General features: G+C 35.5%; 1 protein-coding gene and 1 pseudogene across 1 annotated transcript; one reads left to right on the forward strand and one right to left on the reverse strand.

Moving 5' to 3' along the window:
• The first annotated feature begins 3,520 nt into the window (after positions 1-3,520).
• LOC148699233 (7-deoxyloganetin glucosyltransferase pseudogene) lies at positions 3,521-4,259 on the forward strand (annotated as a pseudogene).
• Positions 4,260-5,906: 1,647 nt separating this feature from the next.
• LOC148699234 (uncharacterized) lies at positions 5,907-6,623 on the reverse strand. The gene has a single exon (XM_088693594.1). The coding sequence runs from the start codon at positions 6,621-6,623 to the stop codon at positions 5,907-5,909; it is 717 nt and encodes a 238-aa protein (XP_088549720.1).
• Positions 6,624-11,904: the final 5,281 nt, after the last annotated feature.

Consider the following 11,904-nt stretch of genomic DNA (forward strand, 5'->3'; position numbering starts at 1 on the left):
GTAATTTTTCATTTATAACCGTCGAAAAGTTTTGTCTCATTACTTGATCTCTGAATGTTTGTTTGTTTGTTTGCAATTTTTGGCATATGCGATCTCTAAGCATATATAAACAAGTTTGACGGTTGGATCGTTGAAATTAGTTTCGTAGGATGCGTATCCCATCAAAACGATAGATTCACTAACACTTAAGAGTTTATTTATACTTTCATCAAGTATAACATAAGATTTTGTGGTATCCACTAGTGTAAATATTTTAAATTGAAGATCGAATTCATTCATTGTATTCATTTAGGGTCAAGGAGTGTAGCTGTAAAAAATCATCAAAATCGGAGTTAAAATAACCGTTAAATCGTAATTTTTCGTTTATAACCGTCGAAAAGTTTTGTCTCATTACTTGATCTCTGAATGTTTTGTTTTTTGCAATTTTTGGCATATGCGATCTCGAAGCATATATAAACAAGTTTGACGGTTGGATCGTTGAAATTAGTTTCGTAGGATGCGTATCTCATCAAAACAATAGATTCACTAACACTTCAGAGTTTATTTATATTTTCATCAAGTATAACATAAGATTTTGTGGTATCCACTAGTGTAAATATTTTAAATTGAAGATCGAATTCATTCATTGTATTCATTTAGGGTCAAGGAGTGTAGCTGTAAAAAATCATCAAAATCGGAGTTATAATAACTGTTAAATCATGATTTTTCGTTTATAACCGTCGAAAAGTTTTGTCTCATTACTTGATCTCTGAATGTTTGTTTTTTGCAATTTTTGGCGTATGCGATCTCGAAGCATATATAAAAAATTTTGACGGTTGGATCGTTGAAATTAGTTTCGTAGGGTGCGTATTACATCAAAACGATAGATTCACTAACACTTAAGAGTTTATTTATACTTTCATCAAGTATAACATAAGATTTTGTGGTATCTACTAGTGTAAATATTTTAAATAGAAGATTGAATTCATTCATTGTATTTGTTTAGGGTCAAGGAGTGTAGCTGTAAAAAATCATCAAAATTGGAGTTAAAATAACCATTAAATCGTGATTTTTCGTTTATAACCGTTGAAAAGTTTTGTCTTATTACTTGATCTCTAAATGTTTTTTTTTTGCAATTTTTGGCGTATGTGATCTTGAAGCATATATAAACAAGTTTGACGGTTGGATCGTTGAAATTAGTTTCTAAGCTGCATATCCTATCAAAACGATAGATTCACTAACACTTAAAAGTTTATTTATACTTTCATTAAGTATAACATAAGATTTGTGGTATCCACTAGTGTCAATATTTTAAATTGAAGATCGAATTCATTCATTGTATTCATATAAGGTCAAAGAGTGTAGCTGTAAAAAATCATCAAAATCGGAGTTAAAATAACCGTTAAATCGTGATTTTTAGTTTATAACCGTTGAAAAGTTTTGTCTCATTACTTCATCTCTGAATGTTTGTTTTTTGTAATTTTTGGATTATGCGATCTCGAAGCATGTATAAACAAGTTTGACGGTTGGATTGTTGAAATTTGTTTTGTAGGATACATATCCCGTCAAAACGATAAATTCACTAACACTTAAGAGTTTATTCATACTTTCATCATTTTGATGGGATACGCATTGATGTTATACTTAATGAAAGTATAAATAAACTTTAAGCGTTAGTGAATCTTATCATTTTGATGACTTGGAATAAATATATTAATTATTTATATATTTTAAGTGTTAATTAGATTATGTTTCAATTAGTATGTGATGATATTTAATAATAAAATTACATTTATGTTTTTTATTACGTATTTTATTTTTATTCAAGTTAAAATGTTATAAGAGATAAAACAAAAAAAAAAAAAAGCTGTCTTTGGGTTAAACATTAGGCGGGAAATGGATGGATATAGGTTGCAAAATTTCCCAAATATTAGGTGGGAAATGGATGAAACTCTTGAAATATTAGGCGGGAAATTAATTATTATAATTTTTTTTATGTTTTTGGTATTTTTAAATTACTTGATATTTTTATTTTTAATGTGTTTTATGATTTTTAATCTCAATCTTTGCCTATAATATACTATAAAAATAAATAAATAAATAAAACTTAAAATTTAAAATTTATATAGAATAATAATAGAATAATAATTAATAAACAATATATACATATTCATTATATCTATTGCATTTTATAGTAAGTTTTTTTTAGTAGTTTAAAAAATTAAAATCATCAAAATACCATTTTTCTTATCGTGTCGAAACAGGTTACCCGCGTGTCACTCTCGTGTAAACCTGTTAAGGACCCGTTATTAACGGGTTATTATCGTGTGACCCGATAATGACCCGATTAGTTATCGTGTTGACCCGAAACCCGTTATTTTCGTGTCGTTTACGTGTCGTGTTAACGGGTCGTGTAATAAATTGCCAGGTCTAGTTTTGACCCTTAGGAACTGTCATTTACTCCTGATGTAGCTATCCAACCGTTTAATAATCTTTTTGTTTTCAATTTTTTATTTTGAATTTCCCTTGTGCTGAAAGGAAACTTGTTTCGTAGCCATTTTAAGTTTTCTTTTTCTAATTTTAAAATAATGTCAAAACATGCACTGCACTTCCATATCAAAACCTAGTACATGGGGACTTCCGATATGGACACGGTCGCTCGACTCTTGTAATGTCAATGGATCCGTTCCGAGCCCTCGAACCTGAAACTAGCCTCATGACCTACCGTCTCAAAATTCACCAAAGTGCATGCCATCTCAGAACAGAGACACAAAAAAAACCATTATTTGTGCTTACCCTTGAGCACAAAATGTCCTATTGTCCGCTACAACCAAGGGACACGCCCATATAGCGCACATATGGGATTGTTGTTGCTGCATTGTTACTATTGACCTATGGGCTCATATTTTGGTGCCCTTTTGCTTTATTGGGCACGTATAATTTATTGTGCGCAGTGCCCAATTATCTTGTAGTGAAAGTTTCATATAAAATTAAAACAGAAAATAGTTACCAAACAACTTTTAACAAGTGTGTACAACTTAAGAGGCCAAGGAGATACAAACAATGAAAGAGCCATATTCCAACCAAAGAGGGACAGTCATCCGAGCACACAAGAACGATCAAGAAATCGACCATGCCAATTCCAAAAAACTCCCTGCAAGCAACATGTCTAACAAACTCTTTTTGGATAATTAGACTAACAGAAAGGTGTGTGAATAAAATAATTTTGAACAAAAATTACGTTTGATAAAAGTTTCTTGATATGAACTTTGAAATGGGAGCTGATTTTTGCACGCTTTTCTTTATTTATAATTATCAAATTGTAGGGTGTGTAAGAGGAAAAAAAATGTATGTATTTATCATTTTTAATTTGAAAACTATAAAAAGAAAAAAAAAACACTGAATTGATTATTAGGTTCGGAAGAGAAGATTGCCCCCGCATTTTCTATAATTAGCACAAGATCAAGTTATCTTTCACTACACAAGACTAAAGACTTCAAAATTGAGTTCTTTCCGAGTTTCTAGCAAATACGAAAGAGAGATGATGAGTTCAGTAGAACAAGCAACCAAAAAAGGGCATACAGTTTTTGTCCCATACCCAGCACAAGGCCATGTTAACCCCATGATGCAGTTAGCCAAGCTTCTTCACTTAAGGGGCTTCCACATAACCTTTGTTAACACCAAGTTCAACCACAACCGTTTAATCTGGTCAAAAGGTCCCGACTCCGTTAAGGGTTTACCGGACTTTGTGTTCAAGACCATACCGGATGGGTTGCCTCATTCGGATAAGGATATCTTCTAGCTTTATGTGATTCCATTAAGAAAACTTGTTTTGGTCCATTTAAAGAGCTGGTGGCTAGATCAATTCCTCATCTCAAGTGCCGCAAGTTACTTGCGTAGTTGCAGATGGTATCATGACCTTTGGGTGCAAAGCTGCTTGAGAATTAGGCATTCGGAGGTTGTGTTATGGACTGCCTCTGCTTGTGGCTTCATGGGGTACTTGCAATACAGTGAACTCGTCAAACGTGGCATGATTCCGTTCAAAGGTACTTACTTCTTTAATTTCTGGATGATTTTGTTTTTTACGCTTTCGTCGCATATATAATTAATCAATTTCTTTATTATGTATATGGACATTTTTGTATGCATAAATTATTGTTGCACACTTGATTACATCATGCACATCTATTGAATTTCAAGGTTTGTATATTGATTATGAACTTTACAAGAGAGAGAACAAAGCTCTTATAAAGAGCCGGAGAACAGATTACAAAATGTAGACTTCAGCCACTACCTACCACATGGTTTCTGTCCTAAAAGACCAGACACAACAAAGGCTAAACAAATAACAATATACAAGTAAGGAAATCCCAGATTTTAGGGAGAAACATTGACAAAAAAAGAAGCATGGTTGACCAAGAAGTGAGGTGACAAGTTGTAAGGTTGTAGCCATCACTTTAACCCATAACTTATCTATAGTGATAATTACAACCCATACTTGAGATTTCCTTGTGATTTTGATCTATTCCAACACTCCCCCTCAAGCTTGGATTGAGGAGATTGATTGATCCAAGCTTGGACAAAAGACCTTGAAACGCGGCAGTCACCAATGGCTTGATGAAGATATCAGCAAACTGATGAGAACTCGGAGTACCGAGTTTGTATGATCTTTGATTGAACCTTTTCACGGATGTAATGGCAGTTAACCTCGATATGCTTGGTCTTCTCATGGAAAACAGGATTAGAAGCTATATGCATGGCTACTTGGTTATCACACATAAGAGTCATTCATTGAGAGCTAGGAAACCCTAAATCAGAAAGAAGGCCCTTGAGCTAGATTAATTCACAAGTAGTAGTTGCCATAGCACTATACTCGACGTCAGCAATGGATCGAGTAATCACACTTTGCTTCTTGCTTTTCCAACTTACCAGATCACCTCCAACAAAAATACAGAAACAAATAGTTGACTTGCGATCCAAGGAGTTGCCTGCCCAGTCTGCGTTAATGTAACCAAGGATGTGAGTGTGAGTATTGTTTTGCAACAAAGGACTATGTCCCACAGAACATTTCAAGTACCACAGTATTCTCTTAACAACTTGCAAATGATCCATTGTTGGAGAATGCATAAATTAACTCACAAGACTGATATCAAAGGCAATGTCCGGCCTTGTTATTGTAAGATAAATAAGTCTCCCAACTAACCCTTGGTAGTAACTGATATCAGTGAGTGTTTCTTTATCCATGGTCATTTTGTGTTTTGCAGTCAAGGGGTGTAGAGGCAAGTTTGCAATCCACCATATCACTTCTTGAAGCAAATCGAGAATATACTTCCATTGATTCAAAAACATTCCCTTCTTAGAAGTTGCCATTTCAATGCCAAGGAAATATTTGAGTGTCCCAAGGTCTTTGATGGCAAACTTCTGCTTAAGGGTGTTCTTTAGTAACACAATTTCACTGGAATTATCACTAATGACAATGAGATCGTCCACATAAATAAGAACAACTAGGGTTCCACTAGGACAAATTCAAACAAAGAGAGATGAACCTACATTGCTTCTTTTGAAGCCAATTTCTTCAAGAACTGAGCTCAACTTTGACTACCAAGCACGAGGGGATTGCTTTAATTCATAAATGGATTTGTGTAGCTTGCAGACTAACTTGGGGGTCACTTGATTGAGGATGACCAGGAGGGAGTTTCATGTAAACTTCTTCTTCAAGTTGACCATTCAGAAATGCATTTTTGACATCCATTTGATATAGAGGCCATGCATGGTTAATTGCAACAGATAACAACATCTACTTCCCACTATGCCATCAGAGTGGAACTTGGTTTTGTACACCCATCTACTTCCCACTGCCTTTTTTCCTAGTGGTAGCTTGATAAGACTATAAATTTTATTGTCATCCAAGGCTTTCAACTCTTCCTTCATAGCTTTCTTCCACTCATCTTGCTGCATTGCCTCCTGAAAACTTCCAAGGCTTTCAACTCTTCCTTCATAGCTTTCTTCCACTCATCTTGCTGCATTGCCTCCTGAAAACTTCTTGGTTCAGAAGCATTGGATATGGAATTGAGAAAGGCTGCATGCTTTGGTGCCGCCCTTTGGTATGAAAGATACTCAGCAATAGGATACATTGCAGTGTAAGTCACATAATCCAGCAGCCTTGAAGGAGGGTGACGATCACGAGAAGGGTTTTTTCTTCCTTGAGGCAAGACATGTGATTGTTCAGGGTCCTCAGGAGGTGAATGGGATGTAGGTGACTTAATTGATGGTTCTAGCAAGGTTTCCTCTTCATGACTTAGAGAATTCTCATGTTCTCTGTCAGTGTACATGGATATATTTTCCTCATTGGTTGTTGGACTCGGTAAAGGGAATATTTCGAAGGCATTCTCCCCCTGACTTAAACCCTTCACTGGTTGTTTAAAGAAGGGTGTAGTTTCATCAAACTTTACATCCCTTGAGACAATGATTTTCCTTGAAGAAGGATTGTAACACTTGTAACCTTTTTGTGTTGAATAATATCCCAAGAAAACACATTTGCTAGCTTTTGGATCAAGCTTGTCACGGTGTATTGAAGCAACATGAACATAACAAGTACAACCAAAAATTTTCAAATGAGACAAGTCAAGCTTTCTTCCTTTCATGACTTCGTAGGGTGATTTTTGATCCAACACCCTACTAGGTAGTCTATTGATCAAATAGGTAGCAGAAAAAATCCCTTGAGACCAAAACTTCTTGGGAACATTCATATGTAACATTAAGGCTTTAGTTTTCTCAAGAAAATCCCTATTTTTACTCTCGGCCACTCCATTTTGTTAAGGAGTGCCAACACAACTTGTTTGACAAAATATCCCGTGGGAACTTAAGTATTGAGATATGTTATTTAACATGTATTCAGTGCCATTGTCAGACCTTAAGGTGTGAATATAACAACCAAAATGAGTTGTTACAAGTTTATGAAAATCTTTAAACACATTCATGACTTCACTCTTGCACTTTAAAAGATATAACCAAGTAATCCTTGAATAATCATCCACAAATATTACAAAGTATTTATAACCATCAAAAGATTCAATTGTAGGTCCCTAGATATCTGAATGAACAAGTGCAAACAATTTACTAGGTCTAGACACTGAGGAATTGAAAGGTAACCTAGTAGATTTGGAGAAGTGACAAGTATCACACTCCAAACTACTTTTACACATTGTGGGAAACAAAATGGACAAAGCATGGCTTGAGGGAGCAAGACGATGATGCCAAAGTAGCTCTTCTTAAGAAGGGCTTGAGCTGCCTTGAAGACTCTTAGGTTTTGGAAGATCCTTTGAAAGATAGTACAACCCATTTAGGAAGAAACCCTCACCAATCTGCCTCTTGGTGACTATATCTTGAAAGATGACCTGATTAGAAGAAAAAACAGCATGACAATTTAGTTGTCTTGTGATTTTTCCTACTGATAAAAGGTGAAATGGAAAGGAAAGAACATACAAGGCTGTTGACTTTATTTGATTAGAGATCAACTTAATTTTCCCTTTTCCAACAACTGAGACACCTTTACGATTTGCTACTGACACTTGTGAAGAGTTTTTCATTTTTTTGAAGTCATGTAAGTGTGAAGATTTGTTTGTCGTATGGTCTGTGGCTCCTGAGTCTATTATCCAATTATCATGCACAAGACTAGCATTTAAAGCAGTGGATAAAGCTTTCAATATACCTGGAATCTATTTACTTGAGCTTCCATGATCAGAATCAGCAAGAAACCTAACAAAGTTGCTCAACAAGGTAGTAGGGTTTTCAATTTCAGTTCCAATTGTGTTATATAGATTTCCAGTTCTTTGTCTTCCTTGTAAATAGACAGAAAACTCGTTGATCAAGTTCACTGGATTGGAAGTGAGCTCAAGCAAACTTTCACTTGAGGAAGGAGGACAGCTAAAGCTGCATGATTAACTTTGTACAAGGGTGGTTGTGAGTTTCTCTGGAACCCTTTGTTCTTTTGGAAGTTTGGCTTAAGCTCAAGATATAGAATCTAACATTTGTCAATGGTGTGTCCACCATAGTTGCAATGTTTGCACTTTAGGTCAAACCTTCTACCCTTGTCTCTTCTATCATCCGAGAACTTGTGGTTTGAAAAATATGCCTTAGACTCAGGCAAGCTGTTTTTGGTTTCAAGATTCATCACTTTGCTTTGAGTTTCTTCACGTTGAATAATGGCACATACACTTGAGAAGGAAGGCAACTCATTGTTCATCAGAATGTGATTACGTAGATCTTCATAGTTTGAGCTAAGACTAGCCAAAAGTTGAAAAATCTTATCTTCTTCAACTCTCTTTAGAAACACGGAAGCATCTGTGGTGTGAGGCTTGTATACATCAAGCTCATTCCACATACTCTTGATATCACCCAAGTGTTGAACAAAAGACTTACTTTCTTGTTGCAAGCCTGTAAGCTCCATTTTCAGTTGAAAAATCTGAGCAGCATTGTTTTGATTTCCATACATCTCGCAGACATTTTTCCAGAGATGGAAAGAAGACTATAAGTAGCTGAAGATCTCAGCTAGCTTCTTCTCTATAGAGTTGAGAAGCCACGATATGACAAGTTGATCCTTGCATAGCCATGACTCCTATAAAGGTGATGAGATTTCAGGTGCCTGAATGGTTCCATTCACGTAACCAAGCTTTGATCTTCCATTGAGAGCAAGTGAAATTGCTCGAGACCATGGAAGATAATTGAACTCATTTAGCAAAAATGAATTGAGTCTTTGATTTGGATTAACTTCTGCTTCGGTAAAATTTAAAGTGGGTGAAACACTAGAGCTCGCAGTATCAGGACTGGGAGGATTTTCCTCAGCCATTTGAACCAGCTATGGAAAACAAAAGGGTTGAAGAAGATAGGTAGAGACGGGCCACTGTGGTCACTGCTCTGATAGCATATTGAATTTCAAGTTTTGTATATTGATTACGAACTTTACAAGAGAGAGAAATAGAACAAAGCTCTTATAGAGAGTCGGAGAACAGATTACAAAATGTGGACTGCAGCCACTACCTACCACATGGTTTCTACCCTAAAAGACCAGACACAACAAGGGCTAAACAAATAACAATAAACAAGTAAGGAAATCCCAGATTTTAGGGAGAAACATTGACAAAAAAAAAAAAAAAAAGTATGGTTGAACAAGAAGTGAGGTGACAAGTTGGAAGGTTGTAGCCATCACTTTAACCCATAACTTAGCTATAGTGATAATTACAACCCATACTTGAGATTTACTTATGATTTTGATCTATTCCAACAACATCCCTTCCAAGTACTGAACTACATATTTCTTTATTTACATAAATTATCATGACATATTTGACTCTTTAGTCTTTCCATTGTTCCCCTCTTATCCTCTCAACACTCCAGCACGTCCAAATGATAAGATAACCCATATTTGCCTCTTTAGTCTTTCCTATGTCATTGGATCTAGTCCAACATCACATCCATTGGTAGAGCCACATTATAGGCTAAGCTGGGCTGTAGCCTAGGTAGCTTTGGGTAAAAAAATAAAATTTCTACATGTCATTTTTATTGATTTTCGAATGTAGCCCATCATATATTTAGTTACTAGTCCTAATTCTCTTGGTTTAATAATATAAAATTATATAATACAGTTTACAAACCATCTCTTTTTCTTACATCTTTTTTCTCATCGCTTCTTGTACATGTACAAGTTTGAATTTGTTTGAATTTTAACACATATTTGTTTAATAACGGAAATTCTTGACTCACCATGTTTTTTCTTAAGCTAGCTGATATTGTGAAAAATACAGCATAAAGTTTCTTTGTTTATAAAGATTTAAATATTAAGCTAACCCATGCAGTGAAAAATTTCTAGCTCCGCCATTGATCACATCAAAGTATATATTTTTTGTTTTTGAATGACACATCAAAGCATATCAATGGCTTCAATTTTGTTCCACTACCAGCTTTTGTAGTTAAAGATGTGAAAGAGAAGGAAATTTGCATTTTGATCTTTTGGATGTGTTAAATGGATTTAGTCTTTTCTATTAATTTGTTTAGGCTAAATAACCAAAGTGGTCCATGAGATTTGCATAATCAATAGTCCTTGAGATTGAAAATCAATAGAAATAGTCCCTTAGATTGTCCACCATCCATGATTTTGGTCATTCCATTAAAAACTCTTTGGTCAATTTTCAAAGTTTCGTAACTCAATCGATTCTTAACCAAATTCGACCCATAATATATCAAAATAAAGATAGGAAAGTGTAGAACAATATTATACCTATTTGGAAGCCTAATGATTGCTGGAGATGGCCGGAAAATAGCCTGAAAGGTGACTGGTCCGCGAGAAAAGTGGAAAACTCGCTGGAAACTAGGTAAACTTTAAACATTTATAACTTCTTCAACACTCAACGAAATTGAGTGATTCAAAAACGAAAATCATAATTCTAGATGAGACAAAGAGAATTGTATCTTTCATGGTGGCTGAATTGCCGTGGTTTGGCCGAAAAACGGCTCGAAAGTGGCTAACTGTTCATAACTTCTTCAACACTCAACGAAATTGAGTGATTCAAAAATGAAAATCATAATTCTTGATGAGACAAAGGGAATTGTATCTTTCTTAATGGCTAAATCACCATGGTTTGGCCAAAAAATGGCTCGAAAGCGGCTAACTCGAAAATGGTTAGCCACTTTCGAGTCGTTTTCGGGCCAAACCACGGCGAGTTAGCCATCAAAAAAGGTACCATTCTCTTTGTCTCGTCAAGAAGTATGATTTTTATTTTTGAATCACTCAATTTATTGAGTATTGAAGAAGTTATGAACGTTTAAAATTTACCCAGTTTCCGGCCAGTTTTCCAGTTTTCCCGTGGACCAGTCACCTTTCAGGCTATTTTCCGTCCATCTCCGGTAACCATTGGGCTTCCAAATAGGTATAATCTTGTTATACACTTTCCTATCTTCATTTTGATGTATTATGGGTCGAATTTGGTTAAGAATCGATTGAGTTACGAAGTTTTGAAAATTGCCCAAAGAGTTTTTAACGGAAATACCAAAATCATGGATGGTGAACAATCTCAGGGACCATTTCTATTGATTGTGCAAATCTTAAGGACCATTTTGGCTATTTAGCCATTTTTTTATTTAGAAAAAATTTCTTCTATGTTATTGGGGAAGATTAATCTATTTGTAGTGATCATTTGGTTTGAAAAAATCAGTCTCCACTTTTGCAAGAGTTAGTCCTGACTGAGTTGAAATAAATGTTGGATAAATTATCAAGGGATTTTGCACCACGCACCTGTAAAAATATAAGATCTCATTTTTTGTTTTGTTTTACCAACGGGATGGACATGTGTGTGACAGAGATGACTACCCCTTTCAAACCTTTAATACTGAAGAGGTTAGTCCAACCAATCAAGGATGAGAAAGTGGTGATGAATGATGGTGGATTTGTCCCTATGAAGCCCCTTAAGTACGAGAGTTATTATTTTGATCTAACAAAGGCCTCGGAGATCTATGACGAGTTGGTGCGGGCAAAAATGATAGTGCCCGACATCACCAAAAAGAAGCCTAAGCTAGAAGAGCTAAGGGAAAAAAGGTATTGCAAGCTGCACTACACTTTTAACCACTCTATAGCCAACTGTGTCCAGTTCAGGGATTGGATACAAGACCTCGTAGTTAAGGGAAAGTTGTTGTCGGAGGAACCCCCGACCAATATGATAATTAACACAGATCCTTTCCCAGAGGCCCTAATTGACATGATTAACTTGACTTGGGCTGAGAAAGGGAAAGAAAAAGCCATGTGGGAAGTAGAGGCTGAAAGACGACCAAATGATAGATCGACAGAAGGAAATATCAAGTTGCCCAAGAAACCCAAAACAACCATAGTTAAGGGGTTGGTGTTATGTAGCAAGTGCCAAAGTGAATATGAGT

This window comes from Pyrus communis, chromosome 1 (genome assembly GCF_041283825.1).
Source record: "Pyrus communis isolate YQ-2024b chromosome 1, ASM4128382v1, whole genome shotgun sequence".
Classification (NCBI taxonomy): Eukaryota; Viridiplantae; Streptophyta; class Magnoliopsida; order Rosales; family Rosaceae; genus Pyrus; species Pyrus communis.